Source organism: Pseudorasbora parva, chromosome 15, assembly GCF_024679245.1.
Source record: "Pseudorasbora parva isolate DD20220531a chromosome 15, ASM2467924v1, whole genome shotgun sequence".
NCBI lineage: Eukaryota > Metazoa > Chordata > Actinopteri > Cypriniformes > Gobionidae > Pseudorasbora > Pseudorasbora parva.
Window position 1 is genome coordinate 36,171,036 of NC_090186.1, and position 20,250 is coordinate 36,191,285.

Consider the following 20,250-nt stretch of genomic DNA (forward strand, 5'->3'; position numbering starts at 1 on the left):
TATGAATACATATGAGGATGAACAGAAACCTTATATCATCATCCTCTTTTCCCCAAATCTAAACTCCATGAATGGAATCTGTGATTGCAAAACATCCATATGGGACACAGAAGTCCTGGAATCTCCTGTCCTAATTTGACTTTTCTCAAGTGATAACATGGTAACTGTATAATTATTTGATGCCATTGCATTATATTGACATTTATTGACCCTTGGCTATTACATGATTAATGATTTTAGATGGTTTTATTTATTTTTTAAATACTAACAGGAACCATGAATCCCACATGCTTAATCAGAAACAGAAGCCACCAAAAAATAATGTCTCATGCAAGGAGAATGACAGTTCACAGAAAGAGGTAAAAATTCATCACAGCCTACGCAATGAATGCATAATAAAATAATGACAAATTACAAACATAAGGTCTTAAAGCAATAACTCAAAGTTCAAAAATAATAGTTCACCCTTATTTGTTGCAAAACTTGTGAAACGTGTTCATGCTGCTCTTTCATATAGGAATTCATTGTTATCATTATTCACAAAAGTTCAATAAAAGTGGCCCATATGACTTTTATTCCAAATCTTTATTCCAAATTTTCTAAAGCCATACAATACATTGTGTAAGGAACATTTAAGTTGTTAATTATACTGAAAAACTAAAATCTGTCAAATCACATTCAAGCATCCATATATATATATATATATATATATATATATATATATATATATATATATTGAAACCTGACATTTTATGATCGTCATGAAAATCAGTGGCGTTTAGCATCATTGATATCAAACCTGGCTTCATGCTAAAACTATGGCATTTGGATGATTTTTGTGATAATATTATGGAACTATATTATATTTTCATGGTAAAACATCTTTAATGTGGAACAATAGAATTTGAAATGTCATGATGGTGAGAAAATAGCAGAATTACCTTTAACATGGTGGGTTTTAACAAGGTGGCCTCAAACTTTTAACAGGTTGCAGGTTCACATTAAAGTATTTAAATTAATATCTCGTTATTATATTTAAAAAAATCTAACTCTAATTTATAATGGAAAAAACAGGCATAAAATCAAGATAAATTGAAATCATATTTCTTCCCCCTCAATAACTATTGTTTTTTATTGTGAATAGAAATATATTCATTAAAACAAAAGGAATCATGGTTAATTAAATAATGGAAGCGTATGTAAGATTGTGGCCAAAACTGGTACTGCAGGTGTATCCCCTCTCCCCCTCCCCCTGACTCAAGGTTGCCAGATAGGCTGCAGAATCCAGCAGGAACCTTTGTAGCTGTGGTAACTAGAGCAGATCTGGCAACCCAGATGCCGAAACACTACTGACTTCGTGATTGGTCGATAGGTGGAGGGTGGAGCTTCGGGCCAAAACACAACATGTCAACATCAACATCAGCTGAGGGCTGCAACAACAACTTTTAAATGACAATATCCTGGCCGGACTACTGCTGTCAGTGATATAAGTATTTGAAATTAACATGATTTCTTAATTTTTAGTGACATATCAGGGTAATTTTATGATTAATTGATATACATTTCTTACATACAGTTCCTTTAATATATCAATATTCCCAGTTTATGGGACTTACTATGAATTTGTATTGTAGATTCTCCAAACATTTTTGGTGACACAAATTCTCATTTCCACTGATACATGACTAATGACTTGAAGGGATTTCAAACTGAATGCTAATATTGCTCAATAGAACAAAAATGCCATTTTAAGCACTGTGTGTAGTTGAGATAGTGTGAAAAAGTATGAAGTTGCACTTCACGTTCACAAGCATTAATAGCACAATAATACTGATCTCTCTTCTCAACAAGATCGCTTTGAGAACAGCATGTCACTTTTCGTTCCATACAGCAGACATAATTTGTAAATCTTCAACAACAAGAGGCCACAGAAGATAAAGGTGCCTGTTGCTCCAATACCAGACATTTGTTAGCAATTAGGCCAGAGCTCAAGACTGACTCACTGAAGCACATGCACCATGTCCCACCTCCTTTTCTCCTCCTTATAGGCTCCCTCCCTTTCCCACACAGAAACAATCACTCCCTCTCTCCGGCATGTTTCCCAAAGCTGCACATGGTTACTGTCCAAGGTGTTACTCTCCACTGGCTCTATAGCAAAAAGGCAGCATGTTATAGAGGGTTCTTCTTGACACAGCAGCTGTTGGATGCTGTGCCCACAAGTGTCCTCAACATTGGATTTGTCTGAGATTTAGTGACTTATTTTTTGTAAGCAAACCAGTATTCTTCTTGATTGATACACTGGATTCTGAGTCTTTGAAATACATCCCAAGTTTCAACATTCAGACAGGTGAAATATATTTGGTCTCAAGTCTCCTCACTCATCTTTACCAAATTGACCTGGGGTGTTTTACAGAATCAACATGAAAGGTAAGCAATGTTTCTTTTTATTGATTTCTACTTTGACTAATGCTTTTTTATTCATGTGGGAAATGCATGTAAAGACTGGCAAACATGAGCGTGCTGACAGCACACATTCAGAACTGAAACTCTGAGGCTGTAGAGACAGCAGGGAGGTGTTGATGTTGGATGCAAGTTTGTGGTTCTGTTCGTTTGACAGCAAAATACATCATACCTTAAACGCTCTCTGCTTGACACTATTTGCTATTGAATTTTCAGTTAAACCAAACCAATGGGGCAGCATTTTAGATGCTGGTTTTATTTAACACAGACTAATATAAGACCATTGGTTTTCAGAAGACAAGTGAGTTCTTTTTGAAGGCAAGTGGAACATCAAGGTCTGCATCCTTTGGTAGGATCTTGAATTTATAGGAAACATATCCAAAATGAAGATAAACGTTTCTCTTGTTTAATGCATAAACCAGAGACTCATGAAAGAGCATGACTCCTAATGCATTCCTCATGCTGTGAGAGATGTGCGGGAAGTTCTTCATTTTTCAAGTTTGGGCAGCAGGTGAGGAGCCAGTGTTAACCGCACATGCATACATTCCCTTCAGTCATTTTCCCAAGATCCGACAATGAATCTATTTGTAATAGACAGAACAGGGCAAACCGTCTCTTATTCTTGGTTACATCTAATTGTAGTGTTTCAGATCTAATTAAATGCTCTTGCTGTACATATTTGTTTATAATTAAACACAGCACTGATTTTGCAGAGTTAGACACGTTCCTGGGTCAACAAATTTTGTTGATCGTGGAACAACATTCCTGTCTGAAAATGTATTCCTAACCATATTCCCACTCCTAAACCTAACCCTGCCAACAAGTTATCCGTAAAATCAGAGGAAAATGATATGTAAATAACACTAATGTAGAAGCAGCTAACCCTGGTTGTAAGCCTAAAGTTTACATAAACTGTAAACTAGTCTCTCAAATCTGATAAAGATATTGGTTCAGGAACAGGTTGTACTTGTTTCACAACATGTTGTGAAACCAGGTTCTGCATTAAAGACATTGTGGGACCCCTTTAAAAAATTAAAATAGTGTTTGAAGCCTAACGAGGTTGTCTTTAAAAAGCTGTTAAACATCCCAGAACTTGTAATTCACGTGTGACTCCATTTTTAACTCCTTTATTTTCATTAACTACAAAATACAGTAAGAATGTTTTCAGTTATTCTCATTGAACTCTTTAGTAGATCTGCTCATACTTTTTATAATGCGTGTAAAGCACTTGTACATCAAGTAGATCTGTAGAGACACTTGTCTTTATTAGTTGTGGTTGAGTTTCTGTGGTTTGGAAAGACCCTGCCCTCTGCCTCTGCTTCCCATCTCTAGTTGCAGGCATCTTGTCAGATGTTTTATACCCACTGAATTCATCTGGTAACATAATACCACTATTACTGTATGCGTTCTGGTGCTTTTCAGTCAAGTGTATCAGTTTAAAGGCATGGGAACACTAGGCAAACTCTTGAACCCACAGTTTTGAGATCATACTACGCCAGTTCTTTCTTTTGACATCAAAGCCCTAGAAGTTAGCCTTGAGAACACTTCATCAAGTACCTCTCCATTGAAAGATTTGAAAAAATTAAGAGAATCTTCAGACATCTTTGGCCACTGTTAAAGGTTATGAAGAGGTCAACCTCAAACTTGACATTGTGAAATTGGCTCTTAAGCCTTGTTATCCAAAGAGTTCTCAACTCTTGAGTTATATAAACATCCGATGCCCTTTCTGTATTTGTGGAACAGGGAAAAGCTGAATATATTGTGAAGAATAGACTAAACATGTTTTGATGGAGTAAGTGCATCTTGGTGCTTCTTGGTGACCAAGTCTTTAGAACGGGTACTGATAATATATTATTTTCTCAGCTCTGTATTTACATGCCACCATTGTAATTCATGTGGTTTTAGTTATTCTCACAGTGTTTCGATGACCCAGAATGAAATTTCAGCCTGTGATGTTTGGTCAGGGCACAGATGTTGTTTTCATAGCTGGTTGTTAACGTACTGTAAAACATCTGCCCAAGTGGACTGTATTTCTTGTGTATACACCTGAGATAACTGATAACTGTTTTAGGATCGGATCCTTCAAATGCTACCTAAATTGTGTCCATGCTAATGTGATATGGATCATACTTTTACAGCTCACCACATCAGACAAGTGAAAATATTTCTATGTTCTAAGCTCAACAAATGCTGTTGATTTAGAGAGAAAACAGCAGATGTGGCCAAATTTTGACTTTTTGAGTTACATTTACCCTATTATATTGTTGCATGACATGCAAACTGAAGACGGCCCCCTTGTTTAAAATTTGTTTACATCATATAACTGTATTTTGAATTTTGACTGCCCACCCTTTATAAACACTGGCATATTCACCTTATGCTCTCAGACTTCTGACGAAATCTAGAAAGTTTCCATTTCCACCAGATCCTTGAATAACCCGTCAAGTTAATTAAATATCCTGCCTCTTTTCATACTTCAAGTACTTGACCCTGCCATAGTGCTTTTTGACGGTTTTTTCCATGTAAGCAATGTTTTCAAGGGGAATTCAGACATCCAAACCAGACTAGAGGGTCCCCTCCTTTTCCTCTGTACTGTTGGCAACACTCAAACTACCACAAGACCCAAGGTTGCGCCTGCTCCGAGCCACCTGTGTAGCCAGGACTGGTGGGGATATTTTCTCCCTCATCAAGCTTTTGCCCCTTCTAAGCACTCTGGCTCTGGTAGGCCTGACCTCAGCGGCTTGAGTAGTAGGTATAAACAATCTCACTATGAGCTTAGCAGGTTTGGCATGCAAAGCATGGCTCTGAGATGTGCCTGAGGTTTAAAAAATACATACCCAAGATTTTAAACAAATAGAAAGCGAAGCAGGTGCAAACTCCCTGAGACTGTCGTGTTGGGGGATGTTATTTTAAAAGTACTTGCTCAACAATAGTGTCCAATAAAGAGAAAGCAGTTTGATATTTAACGGCATTGGCAGTGATGACTGGCATACCTCCAGTAACAACTCTGTACTCAGTGCTTAAGTAACAACCCAGTGCTCTACAGCTGCAAGGTATAGAGACGCTGAGTCACCATTCATTTTGTAGTTTGCTTTATACTTTTATCAGAGTTTTTTCACAAAGTGAGGCAAACAGTTGATGCTCAATTTTTTTTAAAGCAAACCCTGGTTTGTCGCCAATGAAACGTGCATTGAAGTTCGTTATTATGGTAGGGAGGCGGGAACCGGCAAACATTCAACACTTAAATCAAGAAATAAACACCAGAATAAAAGTAAAAACAGCAGCCTTCTCACAGACGACTGCCACACACACAAAACACAATGTGAAGTCCAGGCCTGGTCCTCTCTCCTTCACTGTCATCGCTCCTCCTCTTATGCTCCTCCGTGAGACACGTGACCAGTGTGGCACGCAGCTGGCGCTCATTATCACTCACGGCACCGGCCTCACTCCGTTCTCATGCTGCCCCAGCCCGTGTAACCTGGGGGTACTTCCAACGCTATCTCACAACCAATTTGTACGTATTTTACGAGGTGGCTAATTCGTACGAATTTATACGTTTTGTCTAAACCCCAGTAATGGGTAGGTGTAGGGGCAGGGTTTGAGGTAGGTAATTCGTACGAATTCATACTAATTTGGCAACTTGTCAAATATATACGATTAAGCTTAAAACATACATATGAATTTGAACGAATGAGGTGGTACAAATTCGTAGGAATTAGCCACCTCGTAAAATATGTACGAATTGCCATGAGATCAGGTTGGATACTCTGATTGAAGAACACTCCATCCCTCCTGTTCTTCAATCGCTCCACCACCACCACCTTGGGCAGCCACTCGCAGTCTTCACTCTTCTGCACATCCAATCTCCTCAGCATTGTGATTCCCCTCAGCAGTGAGGTCTCTCCGACACCATGTCCCTCCTTTTTCCAGGGTTTCGGCATCAATGTTATGAACACCTTAATCAAAAAATAAACACCAAAATTCAAGTAAAAATGGCGAGCTCCGCACGGACAAAAATGTACACACACATGATAAAACCTTTTCACTGTCGTTGCTGGTCCTTTTATGAGTCTGAGCTCATCCGTGAGACACTAGACCAATGCAGCGTGCAGATGCCGCTCATTATCACTCACGCCACCGGCCCAATCTCACAATCTCTCGGCTTGACTTTGCAGAACAAAAATTGCAACCTTTAGAGGCACCTTAACATTTTCATGCTTTTTGTTGTGTAGCTTATTCCTTCCTCCCATGGGATAGTAAGCTCTCTGGAACATAGATGACCATAACACTGCTTCATGTTTGTGCTCAAGTATCTCGGATAGAAAACAGAACAGGCAAGGTATTCCCTCATGATTCAGTTTGGAGACTCCATTTGATCTTTGTCCCTTGTTGATAAAGCTTCTTGGATATTCTGATGGCATATAGTACTTTTTTTCCTCACTTTAAGTACCTCATACAATGTCTTGGTTCTACTTTTCCAGGTAGTCATCAGCTATTTTGGTTAATAACCGTCATGGGTGGCTGAAATAAACCTAGATAACCCTTTGCTGACAATGCTTTTCCAGATGTTGTGCTATTTTATGCAATAGCATTCATCCTTTATTCTATTCATAGCTATGTCCTGCACCACACCTTTATTTTTGTGGCATTTGACCAGAACAGCTGTGGTTTTTCCTACACAAAGCCTGCAGCTCCTGGCCAACCATCTCTTGCTCTTACAGCCAACATTTTTATTTTATTTTATTTTATTTGTATTAATTATATATATATATATAAAATCCCAGGCAATTTTATTCCTTCCAGGGGGAATAAATCCTCCAAAAGATCCCATTAAATTGAGTAAAAACACTTCCCTCACCAATTTTGTGTAATTGTGCTAATAAGGTTCTTTCCAACAGTGACCTCATCTCTCATCTAGTATTAATCGGTCCAGGTTCACTGGTTTGTTTTTGAAGGGAGTACTAGCAAGGAGGCCTTAAAGTTTTTATGCTCTTAGTTTTTGATTTATTGTTTCTAGTGAATGTGCTTCTTCATGCATTGTCATTCTATTGACTTTAATTTTGTGAACACATACATCAACTCTGCTGCTTTTTCCTCTCTTTTGCAGATAGCTATTGTGGCTACGAAAACCAGCTTTTTAATGGTATGTGGAGACTTTCTCTTCTTTCAGTTTTATTTGGATCCTCCTGATATAGAGTTATAAGACCAAATATGTGCTTAATCCCTGCAGTGGATCTAGTTGTCCTCTTATAATCTCCTACAATTAAAGTCAGAGACCTGACATGATGAAAATATGATGGTACTATGTTTTTGTACTGTGCAGGAGGTAAATGATGAGTCTCAATAGGAACTGTGTTTGATTAGCCAATACGATGAAGGATGATTTAATAGGATTATGATTACATTTAAGTATGATGTTATAAATTGCAAAGCCGTGACTTATTCGTGTTTTGTGCAATTTCTCTTTGTAGAGGAGGACTTAACTGGAGAAGAAGAGGAAATTCCTCCCTTGAGAGGTTAGAAAAATCATCTTCCTTAAAGCGTATTGCTCTCCTTATTAATGAGGCATCACAGAGTACAAAAGATGGAGTTCGTAAAAGAGAGTTAAACAGTAGTGATTTTGTTTTGTTTTTGTGAAATGTCTGTCTGAATGTCTGGGATCTCCAAAATATGAAATATTTAGCAATGGCCTGACTTATATAATAGCTTTGTATGTGTATGTGTATGTGTATGTGTCGACATTAACCCCCACTGTTTTGTTCATGATTGATTATCGTACATCTGTTTTAAATGTTCAGTTCTTGACAGCGTTTAGGCTTTGAAAAGCTTCATTTAAAGAATTTGCAAGCTTGGTTGAATTATTAGCCTCGTTACTGTTTGTTTTTTTCCAGGCACAGCTGTGTATTTAGATGTTAATAATCAATCTGGTTTCAGGTTTAGGATATAATGGTTAATTTATGATCTAATTGAAATCTGGCAGGAATAGGTTTCTTTATTAGAGTTTTTTTTCTTTTTGTGTCCACAGGAAGGGCAAGAGGAGGATGTATGAAATGTCAGCAAACACATTCTCTTCAGCTAGCTGTCAAAATGCTCTATGGCTTTTTAGCTTTGCTCATCATTGCAGTGGCCGTCTTAGCATCCCTTGGTAAGATTTCATGACACTGCAACACTATCACTAATAATAATCTTCACGTTTTCAGCACAATCATTTTCTCAGTGAACAATCACAATTTTAAAGGTAGATATAAATACTTCTTCTTGAATCAGCAACGTATAAAGTTAATTTGAGGATTTCCACACAAGAAGACACACTGCTGGAATTGATACCGTTATGGGCCAGAGAAAAGGAATGAATTGATTTTATCCTTCTAATACATGGTTACAGCATGCAGTGTGGGTTTTGATTTAGCGTAATGCTCATAAAGTCAACAATCTTCGGATTTTATAGGAGCAGGCCAAATGCTTACCCTGTGTGGAGCCACACACAAAATTTGACGTTGTGTGATTATATATGCCAAATCTTAATCTTTTACCCCACTTTCGTGCATGAAAGCATAACATAACTGTGAATAATATACCTTCAGGCTGGGATGCATGTAACCACCATAGAACTATAGACTTACTATGAATTCCAACGCAACACTTTAGTTATAGCAGTGAAAGAGTTGGTCGTAAGATGTAAGTAGCTAAACATTTAATATTTAAGTTCTGTTCAGCGACCAACAGTAATATCGAGTGATGCAATTGAAAATATGACATTATTTATATAAGTAACTGAATTGGGCGTGACAAGAAACATTGTACATATAAGGTAGATTAAAATAAGAGTGAATGTGCATATTTAAAAAAAAAAAGATATATTATTTGCAAATGGTTTACTTCATAACTACAATATAACTGGAGCCTTTACCATTCTTATTTCTTTTTCTTTATTTCCTTCAATCCCTTTTAATCATTTAATAATGTAATTTCTTTAAATAAACCAATAAGACCAACAACCACCCATGGAAAAAAAAACCAAAAAAAAAAAAACCTTTGGTCCCGCCCAATATCTAAGACCTTGCCTGCAAGACATTTACACAAGTCTCTCCTCATAATTATATCATACAACAGCAAATCCATGTTCAAACGCAGTGGGGCTCCAACAAGAAATTTGTGAGCATGTCACACTGACAGGATGTAATGCTACCACATCATGTCACAACATAGCTAAACTGTGGCAAAATAAATCAAGGAGAATGTTGTTTGGTTTGATGAACAATGTTTTATGACAAGATGATGGTTCATTTGATGGAAAAACAGGCCTAACTACAAGATATTTCAGATTCATGCCACACACACACATCTGTTTCATATTGCTTCAACTCCTCAAAAATGTTGTTGAAAGCAGATTGTGTGTAATATGCATGTTATTGTGCTAAGGAATTTTATGTAGGAAGAGAATCTGTTTGCACGATACAAGTCAAATCAAGTAACACAAGCATTCTGTTTATTGACAAAAAGTAAGCAATTTCCTTTTAGCACCTTTAAAATACAGCAGGTGACATGCAGACATACAGCTGGAAAATAAATTACAACCACAAGCAAGGGTCCATTACACTTTGCCAGTCCCCATAGTCTAAGATTAATTATTGGTGTGTGACGAAAGCTTCAGAAAAGAATTCCAAACCTGTGTATTCTCTAAGGGAACAGAGATTATTTAAACTGATCCAACATTCCAATATTATGCAATTTCACAATTTTGATTAGAATTAGACATTTTTGTTTGTTTGTTTTGCTTGCTTGTATGTATGTTTGTTTGGTTGTTACACATCACCTAATTCTCTTAAATCACAGTTTTAAATACATTTTTCATGTCAGTCTTCAGAAGAGTTGACAACTTATCCGAAGAGGAATCATTTTATCACAAACACATTTCCAAAGTCCAGGAGAGTATAAAAGGTAAGAATTCTCTCATTTTTGGGAACTGTTAAGCCTTGCAGTTCCGTTTTTATATTAATTATATACTAGTGTAGTATATTACTTTTCATTTGAATAATTCTGCTATGTTTGCTATATATATATATATATTTTTTATATTACTATAAAGCTTTAATTTATTTTTAATTCAGTTTAGTCATTTTAGTACTTCAGTTTAAACTTGCCAAGGCAACATTTAGTTTTTAATCTAATATTTTGGTATTTTTTTTAATGTCAAATCAATTACCAAAAACAATTTTAATAGTTAAACTGATCAACAACAGGAAAGTGAAACTGCAAAAGGAAAACCATGTTTTCACACAGTTGCTTATGTTTAAGTAAGGCCTGCTAAATTTATCTAATTCGTTTATCTAATCTCTTGGTTCACTTCCTGTGCTCGGTGAGCCCCTCAGAGGGCAAAACCTCATGAGAAATCATTTATAACTGAAATAATGACCTAAGAAACAGCTGTGCACACAGAGTTTTTATGCTGCGTATTTTGTTACAAGAGATTCATGGTTTGGTCGTTCTATTGTAGATATCAGCACTTCAAACAACTATTCCAACTGCTTAGATGTTACACAATTCCAAGAGGAGATTGCCAGACTGAAGAAGGAGTTTGAAGAGACCCAGAAGATGGTACTCAGTCAAAAGCAGCAGTTGGAACAGGCAACCCAATCTCAGCAAAGTCTTACGCAATCCAGCAACCGAATGACGAGAGAGCTCCAGGCCTATGGAATCGTTATTAAGCGTATAAACCAGTCTCTGGGCCAATACCTGGATCAGGTAACTGGCTGGCAGGTTGTCATTAATGAAACTGATCAAGGAATGAAAAACCTTGTTGGGGATCAGAACGATTTGAAGACCACAATGCAACAAGTCAACACCACCGTTGCTCTTAGTGCATTGTGGATAGGTGCTCTTCAGAGGAAGGCTGAAGAGGAGACACTGGTACTCCAAAAAATTACAGCGGACTGGCAGAATTACAGCAGAGTTTTGAGTGCCCTGAAATCCAATGCCAGCATAACCATGCAGACTGTGAGGGCTGTTCAAAGTGGTGTTTCTGCCACTCACCAGCGTATCAGCATGAGTTCAGAGATGGTGCATGACCTCACTCTGCAAGTCATGAACCTTCAGGTGCAACTGGACAATGTCTCATCTTACATTGATGAACACGAGGAGAACATGCATGACCACCAGTACCACACAAAGTACTACGAAAACCGGACCGGGGAACGATTTGTGACATTGGATGCAAGAATGGACTCCATTGAAATGGAGATTGACACAATTTCTTCCAGCATCAATGCAACCGTCAGCCATGTTCAGAGCATGTACAAATATATCAACATAGAGAGTTCCTCTTGCCAATCCAGAATGGGCAGTCACGCAGAAGATTTGCAGAACTTGAACAACACAGTCTTGCTGCTTCTTCACCTAGCCGACACTCTGAGATTGCAGTACATGATGCTGAATGTACGCCTCGAAGCCGATGTGAGGAACTTATCATTGGTGATGGAGGAGATGAAGCTAGTAGACACCAGTCATGCAAAGCTGATCCAGAACTTCACTATCCTGAAAGGTTGTTGTCTACATGTAGTTCCCTGAATAGCCACTGTCCTGCAGAGTTTAATACACCAATCCTGATAAAAACCTGAATGGCTTGATTAGCTTGTTCAGGTGAATTTGGTTTGGATTAGGGGCTAAACTCTGGTGGACAGTGATCCTCTAGGGCCAGATTTGAAGAGTCCTGCTGTAATGTCTATAAAATAGCTTCTTCACTTGCATGTTCTTGAAGAATCTAATGTTTTTTTTCTGGATTCTTAATAGGTATGCCTGGTCCACCAGGTCCAAAGGGAAGCAGAGGCGAACAGGGAGCCAAAGGACCTCTAGGTGTATCTGGACTGAAAGGAGACAGGGGACTTGCAGGAAATCGTGGACCTCAAGGATTAAAGGGCGCTCTGGGAATTAAGGGGGATCAAGGTGTTCAAGGAGCTTCTGGGATGAAAGGTGGGCCTGGACTTAAAGGAGAAAAGGGGTCTTTAGGGCCACCAGGGCCTCGTGGTGAAAAAGGACTGAAGGGTGATATGGGGACTCCTGGGAAGGATGGCATTCCAGGTGCCAAAGGACCGGCAGGAATCCGAGGACAAACTGGACTCCCAGGGGTACATGGACCTTCTGGACCGGTAGGAATACGGGGCCCTGTAGGACCACCGGGGCCACCTGGACCACCAGGAGAGCCTGCCCAGAAGTCATTAACAGAAACAACTTAAAAGTAACCCAAATGGTGATACACTGATACACTCGCAGTAGATGGTGGTAGACGTCAACTTGGAGATCTCTCTCTTAACAAGACATTGGTGGGAACTCTTTGGAGTCTTAGAGGCCCACATGCACATTCCCCAAACATAGAGCTTGCTCTGAACAACAATACACTATGTATAGGCTTTCAACACACTTAGAAAAGAGCTCAAGCACGATGCAAGACTGTCTATAAGACATTTCGCAACAATCTTGCTTTACCAATGGTTACAAAGCCAGGCTGCTATGAAACCATTAAATGTACTAGGCACTATCCATTAGAATCAGTTATCAGCCAGCATCAGTATTTGAAGACAGATACATGTGTGACAAATCAGACATTTGTTTTTTACTGAGTGTATTTAGTAGTACAGCAACATTTTCCATTTTGTATTTGCATCATAATCCCAGAAAATTCAGAGCAGGTACTCTGAAACATGATTTTTATTATGAGTTCAAGTAAACCAAATATTTTCACTCATCAAAGGTAGGTACAAATATAAAGAGATAGTTCACCCCAAAAAATAATTGTACTTAATCATAATTCTGTCAATAAATGTTATTCCAAACCCATAAGACTTACATTCATCTTTGAAATATAAATTAAGATGTTTTTGATGGAATCTAAGAGTTTTTTGTCACTCCATTGTAGATACTACAACTACAACTACAACTACAACTTTGACGCGTCAAAACGTTTTTTAATTGGTTTTTATTCACATTTAAACATTGACCAGCGAACTGAACCTGCTTGATTCGCGAGAACAAACCTCTTGCAGAAACTCATTTAAGCTGTGTAACACGTAAAATTAACCTCATTGGTTCTGGCACGTCAAGCGAACATGCTTCAGCTTCCATTTACCGCAACTGATGTGTGAGTTGATGAATGTTTATTATAAAAGCCTAAATTTAATCTATTCAACGTATCAATTGCATCTCTTCAGAAAATGTGAACAATTAAACCACAAATCAGATGGATTACAATCTCTTTTTGGACTTTTTTAAGCGTCAAAGTGGTAGAAAACTCTCAGATTTAATCAAAAAGGTTTATTTTTGTTCCAAAGTTGAACGAAGTCTTAGGGGTTTGTAAGATCATGAGGGTGATTAATTAATGTAGAACTTTAATTTTTGGGTAAACTATCCCTTTAATGAGACACTGCCCGAATAGTACAAGCGAATACATCATTTTACATTTGCTGGCATTGCATGAACCTGCGAAAACCAAGGCAATGAACATTGTGAACTGTACAGACACAAGTTGTATTCATTGGCTATGAACACGGCAACTTTAAGTTTTAATGTTCATATTGGTTTGATTTTCCAATTTGTAAATATGGATCATGAGGAGGATTTCATGTTGTGTTAGCATATAGTTTATTTTCTTTGTACAACAATAAAGGGTTATTAGAATGTAAAAAAAATAGTATGTTTAGCACTTTCAAGTTCACTAAGCAAGTGTTTACCATTTTCATTACCATTTTTGTCATTCCATACTAACATCATAAAACAAATAATAAAATGTCTCAGGTTATGATTATAACCCTTGTTCCCTGAGAGGGAATGAGACACTGCGTCGTCAATGCCCACAGCGTGACACATCTGCATGAATGAAATCTGTCCATACCTGATTGGCGGTACGTGATGACGTAGCACATGAAGGCTTACCCGGAAGCTACAAAGGGCCGCTGACACAAAGCACACACAGCTCATTCGCGATGAAGCTGGCGCTCTGGAAAGACGAGGCATGACGACAAGACGCAGTGTCTTGTTCCCTCTCAGGGAACAAGGGTTATAGTAATAACCCGACGTTCCCTTTATCGAGGGAACTCGCATTGCGTCGCCAAGTGACAACAGACTGGGGAACGAATACCCACTATGCTGCGCTGAGTGACCAATGCCCAGGTGTGAGCTGGAGTCCAGGCACATTCAAGGCATTAGCACCCTAGCCCCAGGCGTCTCAGGGAAATGCAGACTGTAGAATCTAATGAAGGTGTGCGGGGTGGCCCACTCCACTGCCTTGCAGATCTCCTTTAGCGAGGCCCCCGAAAGGAGAGCCACCGAGGAGGCCATGCCCCTGCTAGAATGCGCCGTCACGGCCATGGGTGTAGGCAAACCATGCACCTGATAAGCCATGGCTATAGCCTGGACAATCCAGTTACTGATTGTCTGCTTTGCAGCAAGCAGCCCTTTCTTGGGTGGGCCAAAGCACACCTACAACTGGTCTGACTTTCTCCACTGAGCAGACTTCTCCAAATAAATGCTCAATGCTCTTACCAGACAGAGCAGGTGAAGCCTGCTCGCTTCTGCCGTCGTGTGAGGGGGAGGATGAAAGGCCTGCAGAACCACTGACCTGGCCACATTAGATGGCACCTTGGGCATGTAGCCTGGCCTAGGGTGTAAGAAGGCCTTGACCCTGCCAGGGGCAACTCCTCCTCTTGAGGCTGGCCTCGAATGTCAACCTCAGATGACTGAGACATTTTTCGGTGTGCGTGCGCATTCACTGCCCAGCGCAGATGTTTCTTGGGGCGGCTGCAGCAACGTGCGTGCACTGGAAGTCGGCGCGGCCCGAGGCGCGCAGGGCAATGGCAGAAATGCTTCGGAGAGCTTCGTGACGATGATGGCCTTGACCTTTCCATTACGAGGGGGACAGCAGCTCTCCACAGACCTGCCGAAGCTAGGCCCGCTTGCCAGCTTTCTTTTTCGCCCTTCTCAGAAGCCCGCTGACGAGAACGCCTCCTCCTCTGCCAGACTCCCTCAGGAGAGGCGCGGGAAGCGACGCTCTCTTTTTGCTCCTGCCTGTGTGTGGCGCTGAATGACGGCTGAGGCTGCTCCTCAGAGCTAGCCTTGCCTGAAGGCCGATGAGGGAGAAACTACCGGGAAGCCGCTGACTGCTTCCTGATCTCCTGAAACCCACCTGAAATGTAGAAGAAAAGACCATGAGGAGATATCCAGATTTCTCCTTGTCTTTCATCCCCGATGAATTGGGCCACAAATGCCACTCCACACACACCAAATCTGCCATAGAGCGGCCGTTGGCACGGATGGTGATGTCTCTTTGGTGATGCGGAGCAACAAGTCGGTGGCCTTCCACAGATCGGTGATGTCCTCCAGTGAAGGTCCTTCTCCCTCATCCAGCTGTTTCAGGAGGTTGGCCTGGTGAGCCAGAGCAATCGTGTGCAGACACCCACCAACCAGACCTACCACCATGTAAGCCTTGCCCACCAACGAGGACGTATCCCGAAATGGCTTTGTGGGCAAGGCCGGGGCCTTCAGGGATGCAGTGGACTCAGGCAAGAGAGAGCTTGCGAGATCCTCCTCCACCCAAGGAATAGCCCCATATCCCTTCTCAGCAGCCCCCAGTATGTTGGCGAAATCCAATACTGGAGGTTTGGAAAGACGGGCTGAAAAGGGTTTTTCCCATGACCTGCACAACTCATTGTGCCGGGTAAAAACGGAAGGCCCAATCGTGGAGTTTGAGCCAGCACTTAAAATGTTTATCTAGCCTAGAAGGCGGCCGGACTTCCTGCCTTTCCTGTGGCCAATCTAAATTAAGTTTAGCCACAGCGCGGGTCAAAACTTCCACTAGCTCATCGATAGCAGGAGGATGAAGAGTCGAAACCGCCTGCGTCTCACCCGCCTCTGCCCAGCCCATCAGACCCCTCAGAGTCTGATAGCTCCAGCATCAGTGCATCCGCCCGGCAGGAAAAAGCCACTTCGCGGGCTTCCCCGCGGGACGGGAGAGCCTCTAGATTGTCCGACGAGGACTGGGAAGATGCCTCGGCAGTCCCTAGTCCCGCGGCGAGATCTAGCTGTGAGCCCCAGGATCTGCGATACCATGCTGCCTCAGCAGAAGCGGGTCCAGCACCCCGGGGCTTGCGAGCTTGACTGGCCTCATCAAAAATGGCCAGCCGCGAGTGCAACTCTCTGAGCGGCAGCGCTTGGCAATCACTGCACTGCTCCCTCGAGAGCCACTGCAGCATGCTGCATGCCCAAACACTCGACACACAGTCGGTGTGTGTCTTGCCTGTAATAAAACATGGGCACAGCGCACACACCTCCTAAACTGCTCGCTAACCATGCCTTGCTAACTTTTTTTGGACAAACAAACAATAAATAGACAGACAATGTTTCACACAGAGCACTTCAGCTGAAGAGTGAAAAAGCTGTGTATGCTTTGTGCCGGCATCCCTTTGTAGCTTCAGGGTAAGCCATCACGCCATCACTTATCGCCAATTAGGTATGGACAGATTTCATTCATGCTTCAGAACGCTGTGGCCGTTCCCCCAGAGTGTCATCACTCGACGCTGCAGTGTGAGTTCCCTTGATAAAGGGAAACCCATTTTAGTGATTAGCTATAAAACCAGCAAGTACAAAACGTTTTTAACATTTCATAATGTTACATTTTAAAACTGTTCCAAAAACTCCACCTATAGTTCAAAATTGAATTGCCAGAAGTGACCAGTTCTAGACTGAAACTTTGTTTTATACAACCAAAATAAATAATTTCAGAAACATAGAATACTGGGAGTTTTCGCTTCAAGTAAATGTAAAGCGTCAATATAATGTGTTTTTATTTCAAAAACAATATACCAAACTGCAGTATTTATGGGCTGTTTTTTTTAGGTGTTAAAGGGTTACTTCAGCGATTTAGCATAGACTTTGTATCAGTAGAAATCCGGTAGTATATTCGAATGATTTTATGAAAATGAACATGACACTAGGGGCGGTGCCACGGTGGGCAAGCGATCCAGAGTGGCCTCGTAGGGCAGCGAAGCAAGTACATTCTAGGAGTTGTTGTCTTTCACCCCATGAGTCAAAAATACATTTTCTGGCTTTTGTCAGTCAAGGCACCAAATTCAAAAACTATTTTACATTTCTACTACATAAATTACCCAGTTTAAATACACATTCACCTTCCCAGTGCTGAAGTACCTCTTTAAAACAACTTGTGCCGGCTTGCATGGGCAAATAAGCTTTTCTTTCATCAAAGAGTTGCACATGGTGATGGGAAGCCTGTGATATCTGACTACTAGCAAGCTTAAACTGTTTCCACATGTGACAATAAATCACACAGTGAAAAGGTCAGCTCCATTTGATGGATCATTATATGGCTCATTTCGGCAAAGAGAGCATATCAAAAGCAAGTGCAAAGCTAAAATAAGATCTACGTGATCAAAAGTCTGTCTATGTTAGAAAGCAAAGTCTGATTAGCATTGACAAAATATTTCCTTTGTGTTTTATCTCTTGATGTACAGTAATGCAATTCGTTTTTTTTTTTTCCTTCTTTTGTATAATGGCTTAGTTTTAATAAGAAAACACAATTAGCATTAGATGATTGACATTTGAATGTGATGTGAGATCCAGTCCCTTTTGTTTCTTTATGAAATCGGTTTATTCCTCAATCCTATTATTTTTTTTCTCAGGTTTATTACTCTGTAAACTGATCTTCAGCCTTAATCTGCAGCTTGCTGTTTATGATATAATCCACAGTTTTGATCCAGAAAACTTGGGTACCAAACAGATTTTCAAAGGAAATTGATTCCTTGAGGGAATGACAACATACTAGTTACTGTGTGAGAACCAGCTGAATCCTTAAACCTCGATGGCAACAGCCAAACTTCAGATATTCTAATGAGTTCCAGTGGAATTGGATTTTGGTTGCCTGTGTGTTATGTGACTTTGGCATGTAATAAGTAGAGGGAGCCAAATAAATATTCAAGCAAGATGTTTACCCACAACACTATAGAACCCTGCAATGATTGTAGGCGAGTGGATATGATGTCATACCCTGGGATATTTGAATTGAAGATATTATGAATTATCAATGACAAATAATGATAAAACAACTAGACTTTTTTCTTTTGTGAGCAAGACTTACTTTCATAATGCTATGGTGATTTGCGGAATAGTTTACATTGTTATGTGGTTGCAAAGGTATTATAGCTTATGGCTATGCAGTTGCTTGATGGTTTTCAAGCTGTTGCTTGGCCATTGCTATGTGATTTCTAAGATTTTCTGAATGATTGTTAATATGTTGCAGTGCAGTGGATATGGTTTTATTGAATGGTTGCTTGGCCATTGCTACGCTGTTGTTAGGGTTTTCTGGGTTGTGGTTTAGTCATTGCTATGCAGTTACTAAGCTGTTCTGTTCATTTATAAATCAAACATGTAAAATGTGCCTTGAACTCCATTTTCCCACAACAGTGCAGGTCATGCTGTTTAATGCAGTTCCTTGTCTTCAGCCAAGAGGTCAATCTGTGATCTTCAGATCCTTTTTTTTTTTTTTTGATAATTACATTTGCAGCTCAGAGTTCAACTTGAAATTGTTTGTATGCAGCGCAAAATAAAACAGCATATCTGCCTTCCCGACCCGTTCTCCCATATTTGCATACTGTACTCATTAGAAAAACGTTGCCTTCCTGTGGCAATATTTTAGCAAAATTATGGATTATGGCAGATTATGGATTCATAAAGACGTATTTTCACATGACATGTGCGGCAGATTTATTTGACTCCTTGCATTATATTATATTATGACCTCAAAACACTTTTTTACCATGGTGCATGATTTGTAAATTAATACATTTAGGACTTTGCATCACATAACCAGCTACATATGTTTGGATTTTCTGACATAAAAAACTCTTGGTAGCTAAATGGGCGTGGCAAAAGAGGTGTGGTGAAAGACAGACAGCTTTCACGACCAATGATAAAGACCTTTCGTCACGGTAAAATCCAGTTATTCTTACTAAGACTTTTTAGGAAACTTTACTTAATGTCCCATAATTTGTTGAACTTACTTAAAACAATTTAGTAATCTGAATCTTTTCATGCTATGCATTTGTTACTTAGAAAACCCAAGTAAACATTACTTGACTGGTTTTTGGCGGGGCAATTTTTTAATAGACTTTTGACTCATTTCCTCCATTTCATCGCACCATAAATGTGATTAGTGTTGCCTTTGGTTGGGCACTTGGAACTTTATTATTGTAATTTTCTTCCTATTAATGCAGTAATGCAACAAAAATTCATAGTTATCTGATTTCAAAGGAAGGGAAGTAATTATATATCAATTATATATATATATATAATATATAATACAACTATATTTCATGTCAAATAATGTTTGTGGCATAATCTTTTAACTGAATTGATATAATCCCACTATATCTGTGACAATAGCAGTTGACCATTCGGGAGTCACACACCGACTTCAACATTCAGCATGCAAAATTAAACAATGGTAACAAGGATTGTATTTAATTTTTTTTTAATTATTATTAATAAGACATTTGCAATTGTATTGGTTGTAGTTATTGGGGTTATACTGACAAAATGGTAAAGGACAAATGGTAAAATAAAGCCAAAAATAGTCAAATTAAGCAATTAATTTATGCATGCCGCTATGCACTCTGGGATAGATCACAGATAGAATTAAAAACTTAAACGGTTTAAGTAAGAACAACTTAATGGAATAAAGTAATGCTTACTTAATTAAATTAAGGCAACAAGTTTGCACAATTGAATGAA

At 39.6% G+C, this 20,250-nt stretch overlaps 1 protein-coding gene across 1 annotated transcript; it reads left to right on the forward strand.

Moving 5' to 3' along the window:
* The first annotated feature begins 2,088 nt into the window (after nt 1–2,088).
* On the forward strand, nt 2,089–14,229 carry scara3 (scavenger receptor class A, member 3). Its single transcript, XM_067418668.1, has 7 exons — nt 2,089–2,427; nt 7,568–7,603; nt 7,932–7,976; nt 8,486–8,605; nt 10,321–10,401; nt 10,958–12,001; nt 12,250–14,229. The coding sequence occupies exons 1-7, from the start codon at nt 2,421–2,423 to the stop codon at nt 12,690–12,692; spliced, it is 1,776 nt and encodes a 591-aa protein (XP_067274769.1). The 5' UTR covers nt 2,089–2,420; the 3' UTR covers nt 12,693–14,229.
* Nucleotides 14,230–20,250: the final 6,021 nt, after the last annotated feature.

Coding starts and splice junctions, on each gene's coding strand:
- scara3 (XM_067418668.1), top strand. Junction 7,604..7,931: donor CGAAAACCAGCTTTTTAATG/GTATGTGGAGAC, acceptor TTCTCTTTGTAG/AGGAGGACTTAACTGGAGAA. Junction 7,977..8,485: donor GGAAATTCCTCCCTTGAGAG/GTTAGAAAAATC, acceptor TTGTGTCCACAG/GAAGGGCAAGAGGAGGATGT.